This window comes from Poromitra crassiceps (genome assembly GCF_964638095.1).
Source record: "Poromitra crassiceps genome assembly, chromosome: 17".
In the NCBI taxonomy this organism is placed as follows: Eukaryota; Metazoa; Chordata; class Actinopteri; order Beryciformes; family Melamphaidae; genus Poromitra; species Poromitra crassiceps.
The window spans coordinates 29274377-29301833 of record NC_139635.1 but is presented as its reverse complement, the minus strand read 5'-3'; the positions used below and the strand labels follow the sequence as shown (position 1 = coordinate 29301833).

General features: G+C 43.8%; 1 protein-coding gene across 1 annotated transcript; it reads left to right on the top strand.

The window, feature by feature from the left end:
- The first annotated feature begins 10901 nt into the window (after positions 1 to 10901).
- prkacbb (protein kinase, cAMP-dependent, catalytic, beta b) lies at positions 10902 to 26667 on the top strand. The gene is made up of 10 exons (XM_083653475.1): positions 10902 to 11215; positions 18697 to 18758; positions 18851 to 18979; positions 19375 to 19473; positions 19558 to 19640; positions 20321 to 20447; positions 20540 to 20635; positions 21711 to 21833; positions 22874 to 23038; positions 24788 to 26667. The coding sequence occupies exons 1-10, from the start codon at positions 11170 to 11172 to the stop codon at positions 24911 to 24913; spliced, it is 1056 nt and encodes a 351-aa protein (XP_083509601.1). The 5' UTR covers positions 10902 to 11169; the 3' UTR covers positions 24914 to 26667.
- Positions 26668 to 27457: the final 790 nt, after the last annotated feature.

Here is a 27457-nt window from a genome sequence, read left to right as displayed (position 1 = left end):
TCTTTGGGCAGCAGGTCCAAATGACAAGCTTTTGCAAACCAAGCAAAAAGCGCGGCAGAAGACAATTAGGACGGAGAAAAAAAGTAAGAAACTTCAAACAGATTGATGAAACATCATCAAAGTGAGACTTCCCCCTGAGTGTGCTCCTCCTTGCTCTCCACAGACTATATAGGCAGTCCAAAAGCTGCTGTCTGTGGAATTGACAAGCGGTGCCAGGTCATGGTGTTTGATCTCAGTCGTAATCATTATGATGCTCCTAATTGATACAGGTTTGTCCCCTACTGCTGGAAGCAACATTTGATCCATCTCCTCTCTCTAAAAGGAAACCTGTCCCAGGAAAGTGCTTCTGTTCTGTGTACCCGTCTCTAATGTCCTTGAGGCAAAATCAAACTTTAAGAGAGGAGAGAGAGAGACAAGTGGAGCCTATAGGCCCTTTTAAACAGTCCCGTGATCTGATCTTCTTGCCACAACTTGTTCTTCCTTCCAAAAATCACACGCACGCACGCAGGCACACAAGCACGGCACACGCACGGCACACGTATGCACACACACACACACACACACACACACACACACACACACACACACACTCAATTTTCAATCTACCATTTGACATTTAACACAATAGAAAGTCAGGGTGGAAGGATATTATAACGTCAACTGACTTCTGAGATGCAGGTTGAGGAGTGCCTCAGGAGGTCCCTGAAGATCATCAAAGACACAAACCATCCCCACAACAGCCTGTTCTCCCTGTTACCCTCAGGGAGGAGATACAGGGTCCCAAAAGTACGCACAAATCGCTTGAGGGACAGTTTCTTCCCGCAGGCCACGAGACTCCTTAACATACACAAATAGTGTAGTAGCTGTACTGTACCGCACTGTAGATGCTACCATTATGTATGTCTAATGTTCAATTGTATGTTTAATTAGGTATATGCTATTTGCACCTGTACGTCAAATACGTCGAATTTAAAATGTTTAAGTACGTCCAAAGTATGCACATGACATGTGCACCTATGTGCAGTGAATATGCCATTGTCTCTGACTTGTCTTATCACTCTACTGCCTTATTGCTTGTTGTGTCTCTTGTTGTTTTTGCACTCATATGCCCTGTTATATTTGTACTATGTTGTAAACGGAGTTCACAGCACAAGAATTTCACACGTGATACTTGTACTAGGGAGTGACAATAAAAATCTTGAATCTTGAATCTTGAGTTACTGGATAATAGGGATGGCACGAGATCGACAATTCAACGTATCGCAATACAAAAATGTCACAATATGTATCATGGGGCAGGAAAATTAGTCACGATATTAGCTATAATCACAAATGAGATGGATTGACCATCACAATTTCGCCATCGAAATTATATTATTTGGACTTTGTAATGACAAAGTAATGATTGATTTGTTGTTTACAGTACGTCTAACAAGCCAATGCCTTCGCTAGAAAGATTAGTGGCTCAGAAACAAACATAAATCTGCACAGTCATACTTACATTTAACTTGCATTCATTAGGCTACATCGTATCATTGCAGTGTCCCATTAATTACTATGGTGGCCCATCATAGCCCAATTTGTCCCACCATAGTCTAATTTGTTAATTTAGCTCTCAAAGAGCAGCAGATTGATACATTTAACTTTAAATGTACAAACTTTTCTTCTGGGGGAGCATGTGCCCGGACCACCCTAGAGGGTCCGAGCGAGGTCCACCCACCACAGAGTCCCACTAAATCCTGCGGGAAACACTGCGAGTGTTCCTAAACCCCATATTGCATATGAAAACACATCATGAGATCAGATAAGCATATTGTCCCATCCCTATTGGATAGCTAATAGTCTGCATCATATAGTCTAGCCCAGAGGTTTTCAAAGTCTGACACTGGGGGCTTCCCCTTGGCCCTGGGACAGACCTGGAAGCCCCTCCCCCCCCCTCCCCCCTGTGCAGTTTACTTGTTTAGTTTTGCTTCATTCCTAGATGCCTATGGGATCGTGATGATGTTATCTGATCCCATAGACACTCAATAATTGAGCCAAGATAGCCTGATATTGCTGTTTGACTTCAGACTACATCAAATACATAAAGAGGGTCTGCTGAAGGCATTTATTTGTTCCTGACTCTGACTCAAACATTTCAGCTATTCTACGTCATCTCCTTTTGTAATAACTAAAGTCATATGTATTCACTTCCATTCACTGAGCCTCCCCTGAAACTGTTTGGAGCCCCCCTGGGGAGGCCCGACTCCCCCTTTGAAAACCTCTGGTCTAGCCTATGAGGCTCGGCGTTATAGTGAGCTAGGTCAAAATGTCTACTGTGACAGTGCAGTTTGTGACCCCCCCCCCCCCCCCTCTGGACAGACCCTTTTATGGAAAACATGAGTCATGACAAGCCATTGGTCACAGTGATATCATATAGCCTAAAGCTAAGTGTCATGAATGATTATGAGCAGTGTCATGTCCTATCAGTACTGGCATTACATAGGCTTTACAACACGACAGGTCAGGTTTCATATGAACACGGGTCATTTACTGTGCTGTTTGCATTGCTTTCAAGGATTTAAATGTCCAGTCGACTCACTGTCCACTGCCCACTGTTCATGCAAAAAAAGGGGCTTATGTCGCTCCCAGAAGTGGAAAGCTTGGGGTTGGAAACAGTTGAGGAGGGTGATGTAACACTCCACTTGGACGGGGTGGGGTGGTGGTGGTGGTGGTGGTGGGGCAGACATTTAGAGGAGCTTACTGTGGCTGTTGCTTTCACTCTGGCTTTGATTGCTCTGGCTTTGATCTGGTTTGGGGCGGCCATGTTGTGCAGCGTTATCCTCTCATAATCTCTCTTGCCCTCGCTGAAATGCTGCAGTGGGAAAGACGTGACGCTGACTGGGGTGTCTGCGTCTCTGCAATTTCCTTAGACCATCTTCTCACCTCTCACAGTAGGACGCATGAATTACCGCGTCTATAAATACAGAAATACGTTCTAGAGACCGTTGTTTTCGTTCAAAAACCACGGTACAGTCTGTGTGCCCTAAGAGAAAATAATATATTTCTTTGAAACAGAATAATGCAAGTATGATTCTGACAAGGTGACTCAAAACAGGGTGGTTTCGTGCACTTAGACTATTGCCTTGATGATGAATCGACTTTCCACTTAATCAAAAGCAACAATTACCTTCCTTTCAGCAACTGAAAACAATGTCCTACAGACAAGCTGTTATGTTCTGTTTTCTGGAGGGGAGACTTCTGAGCACTAGCAGCACTAAAGCAGAACTTCAAAGGGATTTTGTGCATCTATCCCAAATTAGCTGCCTGAGCAACTGTCTGAGCACTTTGAGACCATCCTCTGATGGTAAGAATACATTATCTTGCGGTTATGAAATTACAGGCATTTATGTTGTAGTGCACCACTGAGCCTGCCAAAGGACAAAACAACGTGGATTCTTTTCCCGCATGAAGCCACAATGGAGACGCGGGGTGTAGATGGGAGAGACCAGAGTAGAGGCAAACCCTTATGGTTTGGAGATCAACATTCCCAGACAGAGATACCACTTATATGATACCTCTTGATGCCCAGAGGGCACCCAGCCTGGAGCTAAGAAGAAGAGGGCACCAAACTGTAAATACCAGGATCAAATCCGTGGAAGTCACGAGGGCTGCATAGCAAAAATAGGACTGTGTGTGAAGCTTTGAGAAGTTGGCACAAACCTTACAGATCCGAGCTCTGCAGACAGTAGGCCAAGGGTGCCCAAACGTTTCAGCCCCCGACCCCCACGCCCCAAAATAACGGTGCCAGAGGCTCGCGACTCCCACTATCCCCGGAGGTGGTTGCAGCACACACATGCACTAAATAGAGTAAACAAAACAAACAAAGCCTAACAATTATGGTTAAAAATGTGCTATTTTTAATCGTTGTTTTTTTTTACATTGTATTTAACACATTATGTACTTCACACATTATTTCTGTCAATTTCACACATTCTTGAAATCAATCAAAAGACATGAATGCTAGGGTTAATACTCCTCTGTCAGTGCCCCTGACCAAGGCAATGGCAAAAAAACTGGAGTTGGTTCCCCGGGCGCTGCACTGCGGCTGCCCTCTGCGGCTGCCCACTGCGGCTGCCCACTGCTCCTAGTTCTAGGAAGGTTGCTAGTAGAGGATGGGCCAAATGCAGAGGATGAATTTCCCCATGGGGATAAATAAAGGATAATTTAACTCATCTCGCGACCCACCCATCGGTGTCCCGTGACCCCCCCCCGTGGGGTCCCGACCCCCGCTTTGGGAACCACCAGCAGTAGGCTACTGATGGCTCATTCTTCTCACAGCCCTGTTTTTCTTTTCTCTGCCTAATAGGCTTAACGATCTTAATAAAAAGTGATTAAAGAAATGACCTGCATGCTATATACAATCAGACAGTAGGCCTTTGCCACGGGTCATTGGAGCCTCTTGACTGGGCTCCAAAGCACACAGGCACTGGAGCTGTGTTCACTGGGCGAGCCGTCATGTGTGTTGACACACACTTGGAAGACCTTTTTGCAGCTCGTACTTGATTCGTATCACCTGGATGTCATTAAACCGGCCTGCATTCACCAGTGTGACTGTGCGAGCTTACAACAAAGACAACATCTATCTGATGATCAGTCTGCAGCTGACGACAATACAACGCAGTCTCTGGCTCTGTGTTTTTTCTCATCTTAATTACATAAACAAATGCATGATTAAGGATCGCAGTTGTGCCGAAGCTCCGCGCCAGCTGTTTGAGGCAGGCAGGCACAGCTGTATACATGTGTCTTTGCACACTAAATCAAATGTCCCATTGTGCTCATCTGGAATGCATTAGGTGGGGGGGTTAGGGGGGGGCAGGGGGTGGGGGGGCTGGATTCTTTGATATACAGAGGAGGAAATGGGTAATGTCCTGGAACCACATGCGACATCCTAATAGGAGCTGGTGATTGATAATAAAGAGATAGCCAGATCATCTCTCTCTTACAACCAGTCAACTTTCCCTCTCACTCTAATCACCTCGCACGGCCCTGGAATAGCGCATTGTGTTAAGAGACATGTCACATTTTGATCGGACCTGTATCTTATTTTTCTGCAACACTGTAACCAAGAAGAGCTGACAGTCCACTGACATCTTACAGGTTGTATCACCCCCACTACACCCACCTCCTACTAGCAACACAATGGAGGGGGGAGGGGGGGGGGGGGTGCGGATAGTATGATTTTATGGGGAATGAATGTGTGGTGTGGGGAAACGTAAGATTGGACAATCCGGGCAGTTATACAACCTTGAAATCAGAGAGCTTGCCATTGAAAGGTTGTCAGTTTGAATCCCAGAAGGGGGCCAATGAGAAGTGGAACCTGGAGAGTTGCAAACACACCCCGCTCCTTATTAATTCTGTTGTTGTGCTCTTGAGGAAGGCCCAGCCACTGGAGTGGAGTTGGTCAGCGGCCAACGGAGGAAATCTGTGGTTCGTTCTACTAGGCAGCTCCTGTGTGAATGTGGAGCAGGGCGTGCCTGAAAAAGCGGGACTCGACCCAATATCCCTTGCCTGGGCAAATAAAAGTTACAAAAAAATAATAATATTGAAAGTTTAAAATAAACATTAACCATATTTGTAAATAAATGAACACAGATGCTTGGTTAAAGCAAAAATTAATTCAAGTGCCATTATTGTTAATATTGTTGTTGTTGATAATATAGCTCACCGAATGCATTAGGCAGAAATAATACAGCATATTGTGTATATATAACTGGGTTACTGCACTTAAGTCCAAACAGACCAAGAGCAAAACCTAAAGATATGGCTTTTCACTCATTCATTAAAAGGCATCAATCATTCCCTTTGAAGCTAACAGCCGACCCTGTTTGCAAGAAACATAAGAAAGGCAATGTGGAGAGCAGCTGGTCAGTTGGGATGAACATGACATGCTGTTTGTTGACGGAATAGAGAAAGAAAGGGAAAAACGAGGGGATAAAAGAGTGAAAACAGATGAGCTTCACGTTCAATATTCAAAAAATATCTCTTCGCACTCTCCCACGCATTTTAATGAAAAAGAAAAATGCACGCTGCATCTCTTGAGTGACGTGCTCAAAGGCGGCTACAGAAATGCACCAGCGCGTCTCCTTCTTTGGACAATTAGGCAGGCCGCAGCTTTAACGAGAGTCTCAGGACATGCTGTGTGCCGTCACGTATTTTGTCAGAAAAAGTGCCACTTGAAAGAGAAGGCGCTCTGTTTGTACATGTGAAATTCACACGGTGCACAACAAGCTGTGACTTGTCTCAGACAAATGCAATAAAATTAGCCCTATGGAAAACAGGATACAAAGACTCGGCACAATTAGCTTAATTCAAGAAATTAAATCAAGTCCCTTTGACTCAAGGCATGTGCTGTGCTCACTACACAAGGCTGGTACAGGGTTTTACATTACAAATGATCCAGAACAGAGCACTGCTGCCCTCTGGTGTGGTGTGGCATAATGACCAGGCAGCGCTTGTCACCCTGCAGGGTGCATAGAGTAGTAGTAATAATATTAGACTACTACATTTTGTATTACACTGTCTATCCTGTGTCACAGGAAGTCCTAATAAGGGGGTTGATATTAATCTGTGATAACTAATTGATGATTACTATCTAATCTCATTTTCCTGCCATGGGTGTAAGTAAGTGGGTGAATTATGCACCATGTCAATTAGCTAATTAGTTTGAGCTTGAAAGTCCTCAAGATCTAGTCACGAGGCCCTTTGGGTTAATTTGAGTATAGTGTACTGAATTTTAGTTAGATTCTAATTTTCTCTTGTACTCAATTTTCTTCTATATTATTATTTTTTTATTAGCAGTAGAGAGAAATGGAGAAAATGTGTGGCTGAAAGCAGTTGGAAGTATGCTTGCTTACAAAGTTTAATTTATTAGAAGGAATTAGGGTAATCTGTTTACAATTTGTACCCACCAGATATTACTATTCACTCTCCACCATTCATTTCGGTGTGGGGTATGGTTAAATGATCTTAATAAGTCAAAAAGAGTGTAAAGCTTATAACAGCCTCTCTGTGTCATAATCCAGGGAGAAAATGCATACAGAAGCCCAATTCATATTTAAAAGAATGTACTAACCCACAAATGACTAGAGGAGCAGGCAGGCAGCAACAGACACATTATCAGAGAGCTATCCAGCTATCAGAGCAGTGAGCCAACAACATCCCGGGAGATGGACAACCTGGGAGGCTGTGGTCAACAGGGCTTGTTACGTGGGCCGATATGTGGAGGATGCCCCCAGGCAAGGAAAGGCTGCGCTTGCTGATCAGGTGCACGTACGATACCCTTCCCGGTCCACGGAACCTGCACCTCTGGTACGGCTCAGAGGAGAGCCGCCAACTCTGCACACTCGCAGAACCCCAGCTTTCAACATTTCTGGCTGCAAGGCAGCGTTGATGCAGGGCCGGTACTGATAGCGCCACGACCGGGTCCCGCATAAGCCAGGCGAAATCCTGGAAGCAAACGGGGTCAACCCGGTTACATCAGTTTGTAAGTGTCAGAGTAGCAGCATGAGGGAGTGGTCCCTGCTGTCACCTGAAGGCAAGCGGAACATGAGGAGAGCTGACCTCGACCGCCCATTGAAGTTCCCACAAGAGATCACCACAACCTCCATATTATGGCCAGATGTGGTCCAGCTGTAGGATGGTCATTATGACCGAATTGACTGTTCCATGACCTTGGGAAGAGGGAATGGAGGCTGCCTTCCAGAGAAAGAAGGAAAAGTACACAGAGCTGGCAGCAGCGTGCTCCCAAGCAGGGTGGAGGGTGCTAAGTCTCTTGGGATCACAGGGTCTACCTACGCCAGGGGTGGGCCATTTTTTCTTCTTCCAGAGGGCCATACATCAGGGCCACACATTGGAGATCATACCTGCCAACACTCTCCCTATTTTTAACCCTCTCTTGTTGTGATTGGTAATTTCTTGTTAATCTCCCGATACAATAGTGATACAAATTCAATGGCTGTAGCAGATGAGATTTACTAACATAATTCTGCCTTTTATTGAGTTTTGGGGGTTGTTTTGTTTTTCTTTGAGGACCTTGGGGGCCGGATTGAGATGGTCCAGGGGCCAGGTCCGGCCCTGGGGCCACATTTTGCCCATGTGTGGTCTATGCTGTGGAAGGCTCTCAAAGACCTGACGGAAGAGGCAGAACAAGAGCGCTGAGTTATGGTGTTTATGTAGGGGGGGGGTCCTCTCTCCTTCTAGAGGCTAGACGTAGATTGACTGAATGTAGCTGGTACTATGATCTGACAAGTTCTTCTTCTTCTTTTTGGTGTTTTATGGCATTTGGCATCCTTAATGTTGCATGACCGCCTTCTTCTGGATCCATCCATCCACTGCTTCCCTACATTCTCCATCTTCTCCGCTTCTGTCATTAAACACTAAGATGTACCCAATCTGACAAGTTGGCAGTGATGATTCTTATAACCTTCAATGACATCATCTGTGACATCATAACGACAACAGTGACATCATCTGTGACATTATAATGTCAAGTGTGATATCATCAGAGACAACATCAGTGACATCATCAGTACTCGAATGGACAGGTTTGATTTGGGATGCATGAAAGAAAGGTAGGATGGACAGAGAAATGTACAGCATATAAACTGAATGACATAGCAATGCACATTTGGAGCAAACTGCTTCACCGGAATAATGAATAGTAATAGTTATTTCATCAGTGAGACTAACATTTATCTTCCAAAATGAATTATATCATATCAAAATGCTACGTAGCCGCCGGTAACCTGACGCTGCCAGGTGGATGGTTTTGTTTTCAATTTGGGGCGTGATCTGATCTCATGATCTCACGCAAATCCAGCTGCCTTGCAAGGTTAATATAACTGTGCAATACCTGAGATATACATCTTCTAGGGTGGAGACTCTGGAGCCAATTTTAATATATCTGACTCCTGCTACGCTGTAGCGAGCATCATGGTGAACAGGTTCGGCAGCCCGTCAGTGATGCTGGTTGGGGGACTGCCTCAGCAAGGATGGTTGGAGCACCGACATCATCCAACTTGCTGGTGTTGTTATACAGGTAAGTCAATGTATCCCACTTCTGAATGACCTGTATCCAAAACTCCATTCATAGCATTCTCTTACCCTCCATCACCACACAGCCATCTTTCAGCCTTTCTTGTCACTGAGACAGCAGCCAACAGTGATTTCACAGTGTTCACAAACATGCCATATACCCGCACTGTGTAGTCCCCCACGGCTGGGGATCGAACTCAGAACCTCCGGCATGGGAGGCGGATGCTCTAGCAAGGAGATTAAAACGCATGGGCTCTAGCGTCTGTCGCTAGAGCAGGGGTCGGCAACCTTTTTGATATGAAGTGCCATTTTCAAATTTGCTTGTGCCCGAGGCTTGGAGGGCCTGACATTGTCAATCTTTCACACCCAACATTTTCATCTGCTGTCTGCTGCTTTGGAATGTATGGAATCCATGGAACGCAAGGAGGCTAATCAATCAGAGGCAGAGTAGCAGGGGTCACTACCCTAAATATCCTAAATAAGACGCCGCACAACTGCAAATGGCTGTGAAATAGATAATTTGGCAGGGCATTTCAACATTTCTACAAAAGAAAAATCTAAATTGTGAACTTGCTACTGTGTGCTGCCTGGTTAACCAGAGGTGGCACCCGTGCCCTATAGGTTGCTGACCCCTGCGCTAGAGCATTGAGGCATTGGGATGAGGAGAGGGTTTACTGCACAGCACCACCTGCTGGCTATATTACACTGTAATCTCACCCTTTGCAGGTGTTGCTTGGCTCTGAACTTCCAGCCGTCCCTCATCATGCTGGGACAGGTGCAGCCTGCTGGCCAATGCCCGTGTTCCTCTCCATCCTGTCCCCTTTGCTGCTGGACTGCTTCGGCTGGAGGGGGGGCTTCCTCATTATGGGGAAGGGGGGGATGCTGCTCAACTGCTGCACCTATGGGGCCATCATGAGACCGCTGGAGGAGGTGAGGAGGAGGAATAGGAGGAAGGAGTAGATGAGCGATACAAACATGAAGGAGATGAAAGACGTGCTGCCATCACAGGCAAGCAAGTCAGAGCAGGAGAGGATGCTTCAGAAAGAACGCATCAGAGAAAGACACTTCTTGAATTCAGCATCCTCTGCAACAAAGGGCTACTGATCATCGCCAAGTTCATTGTTGTGCCAAAACTATGGGCCTAGTTTGGTTTTGGTCACTATTATAAGTGTTACTATTATAATACTATCACTACTAATCCTTATGACTGATCCATCTGAGGTTACTATTAGTTATAGTTTAAATCCAAACACTGCCATTTAGTCATTTCCTCTGTGTAGCTGTGGTGTTATTTTGGGAGGATAATTGTAGTTTTGTCCCATAGCTGTTGCTGTTTGGATGAAATCATTACATTTGGACACTTTTTTCAGTTTTTCAGATAGTAAAACTAAATTAGAATGCCAATTTTAATTACATTTTCTTGGTATACTGTCGTTTCTGCTAAATTAATACACTGATACCCAGTGCATGACATGACAGACAGTTGTGATGCACATCATAACATTCAGATGATTCAAAGAGAAAGCTATTTCATGTGCAGATACAGATAGTAAAAACGGAATACTGATAAAAAATAAAATTCATGATAACAACAATGGATGGTTACAGCAAGTTATTTTAAATATTGAAATTCTAGTTAAATCAAACAAAAAAGTATTAGTGCCCACCTAGTAAAGTCTGGCGAATGAATGCTCCTCGTGTCATTTCATATCAGTGAATGAATGCACACAAGAAACGCGGAAGCGAGTCAAGTTTGCTATCTTGACAGTCAGACATCTCTGGCTGGCCAATCCAGAGCGACCCTGAATGGGGAGAAGCGCAGAAGTGACCGCTAGCTCCATGTCAACGATACAAGCAGCCGCATTACTGAGTCATAACGGGCATCTTTGAGAGAGGGAGAGAGAGAGAGAGAGAGAGAGAGAAGCGGGCTGCTGGAAGGGAATTGGAATTCTCTATACATGTGAATCGATCTATATATTTTTTTAATCGATTGAGGTTACCCAATTTAAGGAGGAAAAGCTCGACATCAGCTGTACTAGGTAGCTAGCTACCGCCATCTCTCGCAGTGTGTGCGATCGCCGTGTCTTCCATACCATGGGAAACGCTGCCACCGCCAAGAAGGGCAACGAGCTAGAGAGCGGTGAGTTGGGACAGTGGCTTTGGATAATGGTGTTTATTATGGGATGATGGTGTCCACAAACTAGCTAGCTAGTCGGCTAACTGAAACTGGCAAAGCACTGTGCTATCTGGCAGCCTCAGTAAAGCAGGGGAGGGCCAACATCCCCCGCGCATTCATCCCACCACCACCAGCGTTGTAAACATTCGCCCTTTTGGTTGCAGTGTGAAAATACCATGTGGTTTCTCATCTGCACATAATTGAAGGCCTACCTGTTAGCTAGCAGTAGCAAGGGACCCCATTTGGTTGTTGTCATTGGAATCCTTTGGCTGTAAGTGGAGGGGGCATTGCCCGTGCCGTGTGAACCCTGACAGCTGGGAGAGCTGCAAAGCAAAATGTATCGACGCCTTCCATATTGGTACATTTACTAATTGAAAGCCCTTTTAAGTAGGAAACGCCGACTGGATCGAAAGTAGAATAAAGTATGTTGGGCAGATAGCAGGCTAACGCTAGCTATGGGGTGGGGGGTTAGGGGGGATTAGCCCTCAGAAGGCCCTGTCATTCCATCGCCCCTTGGCCTGTAAGTTACACACAGTTAGCCATAGCGTGTAGTCGCATATGGAAAACCCTGGCTAATGGCTAAACATCCCCAGGCTATCACCAGCGAGCCTCTTCCATGCATGCGAGGGTCGCTTGGGGGGAAATGCAGCCAACGCTGTGGTGTCATCCTCAAATACACGAAAAACAATCAGGTTATGAATTGAACTATGGTGGAAGCCTCTTATGATGTATATATGATGTATAATGCATATCAGCTGCAAACTTTACAATGATGGTGGTGGTGATCTTACATAGTAATAAACGACAAACCCATGAGGAGTTGTTATGAATAACTCTTATTTTGGACTTGAAGACTGCGTGGGTCTGTGTCTGCCTCAGCCTTCACCACTACATTTTATTCTCGGCTGCATAAACAAAGCTTTCTCTCTGTGTGCAGCACAGTGACCAAATATGGTGAAGAAATGACAAATGCCCTCTTTCCATTCATAAAACTGGGCCCTACTACAAGTCTTCCCAACACACACACACACACACACACACACACACACACACACACACACACACACACACACGCACAGGCACACACACACACATGCACACAGAGAGGGATTTCCTCACTTGTTTTTTTTATTTAGAGTCTAGCCCTTTTCTAATCTTGCTATGGTAATGGTGGGGTCCACGTAGGTCCACTTCTCACATGGTTTGTCAAGCAGCTTGTCATCAGACCTTCGTCAGAGGATAAGGGGTATTACAAGCTTGGAAAGGTTTGACGTAACTAGGCCGAGGCCAGAGAGTTAATTTGTGATTGTATACTTTGATGTGTGCAGCTGATAATCCGTGAGCATCCAGTGTTATAAATCAGAAATGTTTCCCTATGCCTAATTGAGGTGTTAGCATTAAGGCAGTATTTGCTTTGTGTCGTATCTGCTGAATTAACTGCATCAGGTCCGGGGTAGGCAAAAAGAATGGCTTCCAGTTAGTCAAGTTGTGTGTGTTTTCTATTTATACCAGACATTCTCTGCAACTCTCAAGCACCTGTCCTGCAACATAGAGAAAACTATCTGTGGTCTGTTATGCACTCGGGTTGTTTAAACTAGTGTCACTCTATGATGCTGCGAATATGTTCTGCTGAGATGTATTGGCTATTGAGAGAGAGCAGGCACAGAGAGCACTGCCAGGCAGAGAGAAGAGAGACACTCATTTCTTCTGGGTGTAGTTATGATCTCTGGATGCATTGCCCAGGCTGTGGCTGACTGTGTTAAACCTGTTTAAGCTGACACCGTGACCTGAGCTGCAGATTTACTGCTCTCACAAGAGTCGACGACCTGGTTACCTATGCTATCTGTGTCTCGTCTCCTGACCTCCATAGCCACTTCTAAACATGAAGTCTGGACCATGTCCGTCTAGCCAGAGCAGGATATTTTCTGGTTTTACCTTTCTAGACATGAGGGGTCTTTGTTTACAAACAGCTGAAAATGGTCAGTTTTTTCTGCCAGGTAGAGTGGGCGTCTCCTATCAGCTGTCCTAACCACCTTGCCAATATCCATTATATGGACAATACAGCCACACTCGGGGAGATGCAGTTGTCATCACATCTTCTTAATTTCATTATGCCAAAAACAATTTGATTCAGAGCAAAAAAAAGAAACAGAATCGGAAAAAAGGCTAAAGTTATACTGTCTATATATATTTTTTTTTCTCAGAATCAAATGTTTTATTGTCACGATTTGTCTCATAGCTGTTTGGCTTCATTCCAGGCTTAAAAACGTCAATGGAGAAATTAATGGAAAATTAACTTCCTGGAACCGGAGCCGCGGAAAATTGGCGGTCACTGACTGTTGAGCTCACACAGGAGAAAGTCACGTAGCCTCTGCCTCACTCGCAATGTGTAGTTTCACCCCGCGACTCGCAAAGGTTTTGGTTGTGCTGCCATTCTGTCATATTGCTTCAGTAAGCGTCTGTCGCTGACCGATCGGTACTGCGCATGTGCAACGATTGGTTGTGTCTGCGGGTGGGAAGCCGGATTGAGGGTTATGTGTCCTGGTCGCTGCGCTAGCGCCTCCTCTGGTCGGTCGGGGGGCCTGTTCGCGGCGGAAGGGAACTGGTGGGAATAGCGCCATGATCCTCCCACGTGCTACGTCCTGCCGGTGAAGCTTGATTGATTGATTGACTTTATTCATGGGTATGGCGGCAGACACAATCCAAGGGATAGACATGTTAAAGTGTGAACACTTATTTCCAACATGGTCCCCGATCGTCAGCTCCCCGCTGTCAGGTGAAAAGAAGCGGCTGGCAACTGCACATGTGTCGGAGGAAGCATGGTGCTAGTCTAGAGTACTCTACGGCTCTCCTCAGATCGGCAGAGGGGGTGGAGCAGCGACCAGGGCAGCGGGGGGAAATTGGCCAAATCCAATTGGGGGAGAAAATGGGCGGGAAATCAGAAGAAGAAAAAACTCAACAGAGATAGGAAGGAAGTGAGATTGCTCACTGTCATTAGCTACTTCCATCATCAGCTCCGGAAAGAACAATGTAATTCAGCTCCACAGCATGAAAAACCCACACAATGACGCCACCAACTATTGATCGACAATTAAATTAGTTGGCAACTAATTTGGTCATTGATTTTTGTCAACTACGTTGATTATTCTTTGCACTCATGACTTCCAAATGACTTCAAACAAAAAACCTTAGAGAGGAGTTTCAGGAACGTTTTTGGGCAGGCAAGCCCACTTTGCTTCTTCTTACAGTAGGGTTTGAATGTGTTTTCTTCCCTCAAGTATTCAGCGCTTTTTATCCTGTCAATCTGAACTGTTATGCACCACTGCATCTCTGCCACATGGCATTGTGACATACCTGTTTTGTAAACCTCTGACACTTCGACAGTAGACACTAGGGATGTTCATCAATTATCGAAAATCGATAATCGATCGTTAAGGATTGGAATCGATCCTGTGGCATTTGGATCGATTTTTTAATTATTAACACCTTAAGTGCCATAGCCGAAATAATTCGTCTTACATAATCCAACGCTTAAGTGCCAGAGCCGAGTTTACTCGTCTTACATAAACATTTTTTTTTTTTTGACGGTGGAACATCAATCAACAACTTTTACATCTTCGAGATCACTATTGGAGCAAGATAATGTGTATAATCTATTTTACCGACCCACTAAGTGTTGACAGTGCTCCCCCAGACGACCGAAATCAAAGAAAAAACTGCCGCGGGACCAAGCCGTTCAAGGAAATGCCGTGGCGATTTTACAGTAATCCACTCAAGACTTGTCTTGCCTGAGAGCGGCCGCGCACCGGCAGCAGCACACAGAGAGCGGAGAGCGATTTGCAAAATAGATCATAGGTGAAACACACTTTGAAACACCTCAGAAAGGCCATAATCAACATCTGCCCATCGCCCACGCATTCCCCGGCCCATCTTGACTCGCACAAGGAGCGTCCGCACGCACGCAAGCAGGCAGGCAGGCACACAGGCAGGCAGCAGCAAAAGCGCTTCTGACACGCCCGCTGTACAGCCAGGAGGAAGGAGGAGAAGACACACGGAGGGAGGAGTTTGAATGAGAGGGGTGTTTCCTGTTGTTATGGAGGAAATTACTGTTCAAAACTATTGTTTAGAATGTCTGACGGTCTTACTGATGCCAAAAATGAATGGTTAAAGTGACTGTTTCACAAAAAGCCATTTATCTCTGAATAAATTTCCAGACGCTGAAACCATGCTGTACTCAACGGCTAATATCTACATAACTACTAACTCTGCAAACTAACTCTTTTAGACAGAGAAAGCACACATTCTATTAGTTATTTTTAGATGATTGGTGTTCATGAATTCTTAACAGAAAAGAATCCTCGGCTGTTGCTAAAATGAGCCAGAATCGTCAAAAACACCCCTGGCACAACTTACCTACAGGAATGAAAACATGGCTGGCATTCAATGTGTTAAAAAAAAAAAAAAAAATTTTTTTTTTTTTTTTTTTTTGGACTAGGTTTGGGTGGAATTCGTTCCTCCTCGCCCCACTCCATTGCACAGCCGACTAACGTGAGGTGGAGCTTCATATAGTCTCTAGTTTTCTGGCTGGGCACGGGCCTTTGTGCCAACAAAACTGTTTTAAACATGAGAAATTCACACCGGCATGCGCCGGGGACAGCAGTGTTGGAGAGGAGACACATTGAAATAAAGAGTTCATTGAGGAGAACACGTTGTCTTTCGTATTTTCTGCCATAGGCATTCATTTTGTTAAAAAAAAAAAAAAAAAAAAAATTGAAAATATTGAAAATATTGAAAATTTTCTAAGTATTAATAAAATCGATAATCGATAATTGATCGTTAATTCTCACCGATTATCGATTTTGGAAAATTTTCAAAATGAACATCCCTAGTAGACACTCAGTCTACGTTTAAACTAGGGATGCACCGATTGCCATTTTCTTGGCCGATTCCGATTTCCGATTTTTGAATAGTCTGACTTGCCGATACCGATTTTTGCCGATTCCGATTTTTTTTTCTAAAAACAACAATTGACAGCTTACACAAACGTTTTTGTAACTTTGTTTAAAAATTAAGATTCATAGAACAATTCTTACATCTAATGGGGATCCAAATAAACAAATAAACAATTCTTATCATTTGCATGAAGTAGGACCTTCTCACTCAAACACATCTCAAAATAAAAGTGTTCCAGGTTAGGCTACTGGACAGAGCTTTTTTGTGCAAATACAATGAATACAAAAATTAAATTAAATCCAATAGCCTATATCCCACAGCTATCATGCATTTACTTTTCCAAAAGAAAACAGGTGCAACAGAACATCAAAATGATCCATGGACAAGGAGTTTATAGACTGGCTCCAGACCAGTCCTCTTGAGTAGAGGGGAAATGAGTTTATGAGTTACAGTAACGATCTTCAGTCTGAATATCAGGCGGAGTTTACACACAGTCCGAAGTTTGGTATGCGTATTTTTATCTGCCATCCGAAAAAATATCGTCACGCACAGAAAACGTTGCACACTTGTGAGTCCGATGCATTTTTATTATTATGTCCGTCGTTCTCATGTCGTTCTATTTGCAATACGAAACAAATAGTCTCTCCTGTATCCACGTCACGTTACAACATGACTTGACAGGCTGAGGCAGCAGCGCTGATGTGGAATGGAAAAGCAGGTCGGGGACTGGACACAATGCTCGCGTTCACCTCGCCAAGCCGGCTGTGCGCGGTGGCGGGTTGCTGGAGCACCGCTTCCCGGGGAGAGAGAGCAGAGAGAGGGGGGCCAGTGAGGTGAAGCGAGCCGCTCAGACTAGACTCCAGCCGAGCGGGACACGGCCGCACCTCTGTCTCCACGGCTTATTTTCGACTTGCATGTGTGACAAACTGCGAGCTTTGTCTACTTCACTGACGGTGAAAAAAATCCACAACGAGGAAGGTATGCTGGCGTGTGTGGTGTGGTGGCTGGGTGCCTGTCTCGGTGCTTTGGGGTGCGCGCACGTCATGTGAAAATCGGCTCACAGAATCGGCTATTTAGAGTGACCGGAACAGATCACCGATCGAGGCCGATCACGTGAAAATCGGCCATTTCCGGTCACGTGCCGATCGATCGGTGCATCCCTAGTTTAAATTCCTCTTACCGTGGGCGTCGGTAGCAGCGATAGATTCCCTGCCTATCAACACGAGGAGGGTCGCAGGTTCGAGCACCTGTGATACCTCCCTCGGCTTGGTCGGGCATCCATACCGGCACAATTGGCTGTGTCTGCGGGTGGGAAGCCGGATTAAGGGTATGTGTCCTGGCCGCTGCACTAGTAGTGCCTCCTCTGGTCTGCCGGGGAGCCTGTTCAGGGGTAGGGGAACGGGGGGAAACGGCGTGATCCTCCCAGGCGCTACGTCCCGCTGTCAGGTGAAAAGAAGCGGCTGGTGACTGCACATGTATCGGAGGAAGCATGTGCTAGTCTTCGGCTCTCCCCAAATCGGCAGAGGGGGTGGAGCAACGACTGAGACGGCATTGAAGGGGAATTGGCCAAGTATAAAGAAATCCTCTTATGTCAACTGACTGAACTCTGTGACTGTTTTCATTCTTTGCATCATTCTTGTCGCTTCATTCACTACATACGCTTCATATGTGTTGATCTGATATAGTTGTTTTTAAGTCCATAAAATCGATCTGTCTTTCTCCCTGTCTTTTTTTCCGTGTCATCATCCCATCCATGTGGGTGATTGCTCCTGCAAATCGTTGGTGATCAAATAGAGACTTTTGGTAATGCTCATTCTTCCAAAAGATGCCCAAAATGGCAGAACAGCATTGGTCTCAGTGTGATAACTTGCTAGAGATGCTTGCTTTTCTTGTGTGCTTTGATAATAAGTCTGTGTTTTTGTCATCCACATTCTGTCATTCTGGATATCTTCTGTCTGCTGTGTTCCCCATGTAATCTTGGTTTGTCCTGGCTTATCATTTTAATGCCGTGTGAGTTTCATAGCCTTCCCTAAAACACTGTTATGTAGTACAGATTACAGAAAGTGATGCACAAGAGCTCAGAGCTCAGGGAGATCTCTCCTGTGATTTCGGAGAAATCTTTGTTCCCTCCCCCCTCTGAATTACTCAATAATAACCAGAAAAGACAAATATACTGGGTCTCTTTGCATCGTTTCTTACTAATCTGCCTGTCTTGGATGTTGTTTTGTGTCCGTGTTTTGTCTTCTCTTTAGAAACAAAATATGTGATATTTTTAATATCCCATTTAGATGAGAGTTTGACTTTGCCCCTGTTCTCCGCTGTTGATTTACAATATAATTTCCATGCAGTTTCTCCCCTTCCCTTTCTAGTACCATAGCATTGGTCTTTTTGCCAGTTCCATCCGAAACCCAAATATATTTTCACAAGTCAATATTCAAGTTTGTGTGATAAGTGATGTTTGCTAACTGTGTCTTGTCTGTCCTCCTTTTTAGTGAAAGAGTTCCTAGCCAAAGCCAAAGAAGACTTCTTACGGAAATGGGAATGTCCACCACAGGTGAGAGTGATGAAAAGGCTTCGAGGTAGATGCGTAGATTTGAGGTAGATGCGTCACACAAAGTAGGCTGACACGCTCCGTTATTTCCACAGAGCACAACGTGCCTAGATGACTTTGAGAGATTAAAGACCCTGGGGACGGGCTCTTTTGGAAGAGTCATGCTGGTGAAACATAAAGGAACAGAGCAGTATTTTGCCATGAAAGTACTGGACAAGCAAAAGGTCAGTGGCGGCGCGCTCTCTGCTTAACAGATTATCTTTGGCTCCGTGGGATATTTTCAAGCAATCAATAACGGAGTGCACCTTGGAATTTTTGTGTTGCAACGAAGTGTGCGCGGTGACATCACAGGTTTGAGTGACATCACAGGTTGAGTGCCACTGAGGTATTTTGTGTCATAGTGATCTGATTGTTTTCTCTACAGCCAAGAACCACCAACCTACCCAAGTTGACATTATTACTTGTTGCCTGGATAACTGCGTTCTTCTTTTCATCAATGAAATGGGATGCAGCTATAAAACGACAACAACAACAACTTAACAAGCTAACAACACTTCTCGTTGGTGATCTGTTGCCAGTAGAAGTGATATTTCCCTGCTGATCTCTTTTGATCTATTAGGTGGTGAAACTCAAGCAAATAGAACACACGTTAAATGAGAAGAGAATATTACAGGCTGTGAGCTTCCCCTTTCTCGTCAAACTTGAGTATTCATTCAAGGTACGGTGCTGTTCTCTCCTTATGCGTTGAATTAGTTTAGCCCAATTGTCAGCCAGGGATTAAGTGACGTTTTACTTTTCTCAGGACAACTCCAATTTGTACATGGTGATGGAGTATGTTCCAGGAGGAGAGATGTTCTCACATCTAAGACGAATTGGAAGGTTCAGGTAAGTATTCTTCTCTACCATCAACGGTAGAAATATGGACGTAGCTAGCGTGACGTCATCCATTAGCTTTTGGACTCCCGTTTCGAAGCCTCCAGGTTGGCATTTTCACTGTCGCCATCTTGGTTATTTGGAGCCAGAAGTGACGTAGATTTGGATGAGAAGTGTGGCCTGATTGGTCCATGACCGGCGAGTTGTGCGATCACTGGACAGACGACCTGTCAATCACGCCCAAAATACTAGTCGGGTTTATTGTTTATTTGACTCTAAATGGGACCATCAATTACAAAATGAACATCATGCTGTATTGAAGAAGATTTGAAACTACAGATTGGAAGCATTAACTCATTAGTAAAGTGTTTACGGGGGCCATAAATCAAGTGAGAAGTGTATGGCCATTTCCCCATTGACTTCCATACAATCTGGCTTCTTTTTTGCAGCCAGTGGAGTCGCTGCCTGCAGGCCATTCGAAAGAATGCAGGTTTAAGGCACTTCCACATTGGCTTCAGGAACGGAGCTATGCGCTAGCGTCTTGGTCGCACATTATACACTGTGTCATCACAAGGAATGTGCCCTTGATTTAATCAGTTGTTTGCTGCGGTTTTGTTCTGTGCTCATATCTTGACTGATTAGCTGTTTGATTGCTTCTGTCTTTGACACCACTGTCTCCCTCTCCTCTGCAGTGAACCACACGCACGATTTTACGCCGCCCAGATAGTGCTGACATTTGAGTACCTCCATTCACTAGATCTCATATACAGAGATCTGAAACCTGAGAACCTTCTCATCGACCATCACGGCTACATTCAGGTGTGCTATGACTCCATGGATGAATCCGTAATGCCACTGTCATGGTTGTCAACTCTTTGCCTATGGACGCTATGTCTCCTCCTGACCCCTAGGTGACAGACTTTGGATTTGCCAAGCGGGTAAAAGGCAGGACCTGGACGTTGTGTGGGACACCGGAGTACCTGGCACCAGAAATCATTCTCAGCAAAGTATGGATGTCCTATAATGTTGAGCCCAGTCACACACGTCTGAGAACAGAGAGATGGAACAGATTAGGTCAGATGTCATCAGTGCAGGAACTGTACAGTTTCCCATGCTTGTACCGAGAAGGAACCGCCCACCCTAAAACACTTGTTGTAACACTTAAAAAAACAGCTAGTGGCGCTATATCCTGCATTTCTGGACCCACTTTGTTGTTTGGTGGTGTGTTTGTCCTGTCCCCCTTTATCCTGTATAACTAGGGGGGGGGGGGGGATCGATACAACATAGTATCACAATATTTTGTGGGCAATATATCGTATCATATCGAATGCCAAGTATCGTGATATTTTATTATGCAAAATGTCAAGTGCATCATGCAACATTTATGACAGGTTTTTATGACAGTGTTGGTCAGTCTGTCTGCTTGACAATCCCATTTTGCTGCAATAAAAATGATTGAAGTGAGATGAACAGACTGCAAATGTGATCTCATTAGATAAAACGGATGTTGACAAAGTTTTTTTCTTCCTTTGGGGACATAATTTGCAGTTGAAAAAAGGTATTAAATCACAATATATCGCAATACTCAATATATCACAATACTAGCATATCGCAATATCGCAATACCATCGTATCGTGACTTAAGTATTGTGATAATATCGTATTGTGGGCCATCTGGTGATTCCCACCCCCTATGTATAACTGGCCAAACGTACACAATGTGACGCCACGTTGAGGTTTTCCCTGTGCAGCTACAACGGAGTTCGACAGCAAAAACGTTGAGCTATCTAAAACGTCAACAGTCAACGTCGGTTTGTTTTGGTCTGATTTGGGAGGCTTCGGATTCAATGCCCTACAAATCTGAAAAATCTCTTTTAGTACTTTCGAAAGTTATTATACATTAAAAGCAGCTGGAACTCATAAAAGTGATTGTGTTGTATGTAAATTATGTTGATCAAAAACAACCACACTGTGTCTATGGAAATGGCTTACCTTTTGTTTAATTTTAAGTCCAATCTTGGTTGAATTGTGTTTGCTTATTATGAGTAGTAGAAGTATTTTTGTCCTCTTCATTCTTTTTAGGGCTATAACAAAGCAGTGGACTGGTGGGCCCTCGGAGTCCTTATCTATGAGATGGCAGCTGGCTATCCGCCATTCTTTGCAGATCAACCCATTCAGATCTATGAGAAGATTGTGTCTGGAAAGGTAAACAGGTGTTTGTTTTTGTATATTTCTCGCTAGGGTCTGATTGGATTTTCTCCATACCATGTGATCATGGTCACAAGTCACATAAAATAATTGATAATGATGATGATGGAAACGGGTATATTAATAGTCTTTTTAAAAGTATTTTCATTGGGGCTGCCCCCAACTAAAGATTTTTCTGGGTGACTATTGGTCGTTAGTTCAAGCCATTTGTCGACTAATCATCGCACGTTTATGATATTAATTTAATTATTAAAACTTTTTTCTTTTCTTTTTTTGACACACCCAAGTCGCAGTTGCGGGCCCCGGTGGAGTAGGGCTCTGTTGTCCAGAGTCCTGCACAAGTCCAGTTTTACAAAACCGCTTCAGACCCGTTAATATAACACCCGCGAGCTGACCCGTCACCCGTGATTAAACACACAGGCACAGTCACTCACAAAGGTTTACTAGCCGCTGAGAGGCTAAGTAAGGGAGGCTAACGCTATCTGTCCTCCTCGTTCGAATCAAACACACTCCATGGCTGAGTTTTGAATTTATTTTGTGCAATCCATAGCAGCATCAAACAATGCAATATGTATACTTCAAACAATGCCAGTTATGTAGAAATTAAGTTCAAAACGTACGGTCAACAGAAAATAAGGACTCTCCCCTATGCCTTGTTGACTGACTTTCCACATACCGCTTGCTAGCAGCACACACACCTCCACATCATGCCCCAAATTACCGTAAGTGACGGTGAAGCAGTGTGAGAGCAGGACAAACTGCGCAAAGCTTTTTTCCCCCTCTCCTCCTGACCAATGAAAACGTGGCAGAAGACTCTTCTCGTCAACTAACGGTTCATCGACTATTAGGGGGTAGCCCTACTTTACTGTACATAAACATGCACTTTTCTACTGTACCTTTAGTTATTTTATGAAAATGTTGAGTATACTTCTTAGTGTGCATGTACAGAAGTCTCATGTGTTCACAGGTGGGATTTTTCTTTTTGTATTGCACATAAAATTCACATTTAAAATGAAGCCAAACTTTGATCCTTGCAGGTGCGTTTCCCGTCCCACTTCAGCTCGGACCTGAAGGATCTGTTGAGGAACCTGCTGCAGGTGGACCTCACCAAGCGCTACGGCAACCTGAAGAACGCTGTCAACGACATCAAGGGCCACAAGTGGTTTGCCACAACGGACTGGATCGCAATCTACGAGAGGAAGGCAAGACCATGCACATTTCATAGTAACACCTAACAGAATTTCTCCTGTTAATCCCAAGCTACTTATTTATTGATTTGTTGATTTTGCTAGTGGTAAAATTCCTGGCTATGATGCTGCAACAGTAGTTTTTCTTTCTTTCTATAAAGTTATCTGAAGATGGTTTGTCAGTCTAGTTTGTCCTTGTGTCGTTAACATTATTTGCAGGTACATGTAACATGTAACACTGTAACAATGTTTGTGTGTTACTACTAGTGATGCACAACAACTGACCAATCAGAGCTGTTCTTTTCACTCGGAAACCCTCCAGCCCTGGTGCTGGCGTGAGGCATCTGTGACACATCCAATGTACTCGGGATGAGAAGGATAATTATAATAAAAAAAACCTTTTCTTTTTTTGATGAATCAAAATGGATATTTAGCCCAGGGCCAGGCTTTAATCTCATAGATATGTTGATCTGCCTCGGTTATTGTGCAATCATCATCTGCATTTATTAACTGCCATTTTCTTGTAGAATGTGTCCCTCATCCTGACCTCTCTCGCTACGATTTGGTACAGGGGGCTAATTAATAAATTCATATTTCAGCACTGTTCATTTTCATATCCCATCTACTGGCACCCCAGTTTTTTAAATATAATTATTGCTTTCAGAATAAATGCTGGAGGTGACAAGGGGGCCTGTTTTTGTTTTGTTTTACTCACCACGCTTCTGTACAGAGGAAACATTATTGATTGTTTTGCTTGTTGAATGCTGCTTTTTGTGATACTGCTGGTTTATTGTAGTAGGCTATTATTTAGGCCCAGTTTGGCCCCCATTTATTTTGCATTTATGTTTTTCCAGGCAATGCATGTTTTCAAGTGATTAATTGAATATATGCTCTCTAAACACTGTCCCTAAATAATATCCGGACCTAAACTAATATGCTTTTTGATTAAATGCTCAGATTAATTGAATTGGAATCTGCTAAATCTACAATAATAATCACAATAATAACAATTATAATAATAATAGTCGTAATGATAATGCCCATCATTTTGGGGGATAACCATCTGGAGCATGTCTGTGTGGTGCTGTGCACATGCTTCTCTTTATTTATAAAACATGCTAAGCGGCTGCGCAGACCCAACGTGCTTATTTGAGCTGCCAGCGCTTTTCTGCAATTCATTCTCTATGGTAAGGACGCACTAAGCGCGCTCCTCTTTCAAGGAACGCACCTCGCGTTTAAGCGTTTAAGTTCAACATTTGGAGGAAAAGCGCGCTGCTCGTCAATGTCACTCCTCCTACCTCCTCTCCTGACAGAGGGATCTTCAAACTCATAATCTGGCTTTCATGTTTACAGTGTGAACAATCATCAACATCAAACAGACGAAACTAGCTGGCTACTGTCCGTGTGATCGTTGCGTCAGGAAACTGTACTGCACGCGGCCGCAGGAAAAAACAAAACGAAGCACGAAAAAACACTCTCTGCGCTGTGTTTTGTGCGCAATGGAAGTGCTCTCGACACGATTTCCAAAGCGTTCACACGTGTTGTGTGTGCACGCTGCCTAACTGTTGTCTTCCCATATAAACTAAATTAACTTTTTAGGTGGACTGGAAACTTTGGAGAAATAAATACACTAAAGGCTTATGTTTGTGTCATGTGAAGCATAGTACCTCTTAAAATGATGATTATACGTTTTTATACGTTTTTTCATTAAGAAAAATCCCTTGAGTTTTCGAGGGGGTCCTAAAATATGTTTTTCTCTTGTAGGTGGAAGCCCCATTCATACCAAAGTGCAGAGGCCCAGGGGACACCAGCAACTTTGATGACTACGAGGAGGAGGAGATCCGCGTTTCCTTAACCGAAAAATGCGCAAAGGAGTTTGCAGAGTTTTAGGAGGCGAGACCGTGGATATTTCAGGGCTAAAACACATGAATTAAGGGGATCTTTGCACTCTTCTAAAGACTTGGGATGGAGCAGAGACCATCATTTTTCAAAACTACGACATAGTCCCTTCATTCCACAAGGCTGAATGAGGTCGCCATGATCCTTGGGTGCCGATAACCTCTCACTGTCACATACACCTGCCTATTAAAGCAGACATCACGTTTTTCTTTTTCTTTTACCTACCAACTTTTTTTTTTTTTTTTTTTTTTTTTTTTACTTCTACTTTTACTTTGAAGCAGTTCTAGTCTTGGATGTTGTGCTCCACTTTTAAAATGTGATATTTTTCAATTTACGAGGGAAAAACGGACACAATGGCCAATATTAGTCCACACATTGTAACTGATTTGTCTGTGGCAGTATGACACACAGTTGTGTGGGTTGTAGGGTATTGCCTCTAGTTGTCAGCGGTGTATAGTTCTGGTCTGTTACAGGTCCACATCACATTGGCTATTGTAAAGTTTTGGCCAGCTTTCAGAAGTAGTATTTGTCTTATGTGCATATCTGTCAATTTTGTAAGACATTTTTGAACACGTTGAGTGTTTAAAGCATGACCAAATGATGACACAAGAAGAGAGGCTGTTTCCTTTCTTTGCTTTTGCCTTAGAGAGCCAAGTCCTCAGACCCCACAGAACATCCACTCACTGACCCCACAGAACATCCACTCACTGACCCCACAGAACATCCACTCACTGACCCCACAGAACATCCACTCACTGACCCCACAGAACATCCACTCACTGACCCCACAGAACATCCACTCACTGACCCCACAGAACATCCACTCACTGACCCCACAGAACATCCACTCACTGACCCCACAGAACATCCACTCACTGTCTTAGAGAGCCAAGTCCTCAGACCCCACAGAACATCCACTCACTGTCTTTAGAGAGCCAAGTCCTCAGACCCCACAGAACATCCACTCACTGACCCCACAGAACATCCACTCACTGACCCCACAGAACATCCACTCACTGTCTTGGTTTTTCCGACCCAGTCACAGCAAGCCATCGCAGAAGATGACGAACCTTGTTACAATAGTAAAATGCAAATCTAGTCGTTTGTTTTTGATCCAGTTGGGTCTGTTAGTTACATGTAAAATGTGTCATTTTGGTATCACAATATTTTGTTGCTGTGTCTAACATTATATTCATATTGTCCCTAGATTTCAGGTCTGCTGATACGGATCCTTTGATAAGAGTTTATGGAGCAGTATGACTCCAGTAAATGGAAAAGGGTGAAATGAATTCCTTTTGAGGATTTTGATAGTTTAATGTAAAATCGATCGGTTCAATGTGAACAGTGCTGTGGCTTTGTGCCTCAGCATTGTTAGTAAAACCTTAAAGAAGTACACAATTTATAATGTATTCATGCAAAGAAGTTTTGAGGTCTTCTGAACCAGGAACACAAAACTGCAAATTTTCCCATAATTCCCCTGTTGCCGTCCATAAACAATTTTTATTTCATTCTTATTAAAGAATGTAGATTTGCAACTTATAGGTATGCATATTTGAAAAGCTTGATTTCAAGGTACAGTTTTCCTCACAATACACTGGCTAAAAACAAGACTACAACAAGCTCCTTTGTATCACATGTAACCCAGTTATTGTTCAGCTCATTACATTATACGTATATGCATCGTTTCATATATGTTTTTATTTATACACATTAGAGATGCTAATAAATTTTATTTTTAAAAGTGTCGAAGTTGTGTACCTTTCCTTGAATTGTGACATTGAATAGTATGCCATTCAACACACTAGACTAGCTGGTACTTAAGCTGATTTATTTTATTGAACATGGCACACAGATGTCAAATGGAACATTATTACTGACCAAGTCATTGAAGTCAAATGAACCAGTTTAGAGTAGTAGCCAAATATGAAAACAACATGATTGATGGATGATGATGATGTGATGATTGGTGGCATGTTACTGGTAAGACACTACTTCCAAGGACTTCAGATATTCTTGAATTATGTCATTACAGTATGTGATGCAGACCTAGCCTCACAATTCAACTCCTCATTCCATATCGATATGAAATGAGTTGAATTCTGAGGCTATCAGTAGGTCCCAACCTTGGGTCACGAGTCACGACCCCCAAGTGGGGTCGCCTGGAATTCCAATGGGGTCCCCTGATTTTTTCTTTTACTACGGAAGATGATTAGGGCCACATGACATGTGAAAACTGTATTTGAGTTCAGAGTTTAAATCAGAATTCTGAGAATAAAGGCAGAATTCTGAGTTTAATGTCAGAATTCTAAAAAAAAAAAGAGCCTTCTGATTTTAATGTCAGAATTCTGAGGGAAAAGTTAGAATTCTGAGAGTACAGTCAGAATTCTTAATCTAATCCCAGAAAAGAATAAAGTCAGAATCCTGAGATTAAATTTATGTAATCACTGATGTCACTTGAGCAAATGTGATGTCATCAGTGACTGTGAGTGATGTTATCAGTGATGATGTCACCAGTGATGACATTCGAGCAAAAGG

Coding starts and splice junctions, on each gene's coding strand:
- prkacbb (XM_083653475.1), top strand. CDS start 11,170: ATGGGAAACGCTGCCACCGCCAAGAAGGGCAACGAGCTAGAGAGCG. Junction 11,216..18,696: donor GGGCAACGAGCTAGAGAGCG/GTGAGTTGGGAC, acceptor CCTCCTTTTTAG/TGAAAGAGTTCCTAGCCAAA. Junction 20,448..20,539: donor ACCATCACGGCTACATTCAG/GTGTGCTATGAC, acceptor CCTGACCCCTAG/GTGACAGACTTTGGATTTGC.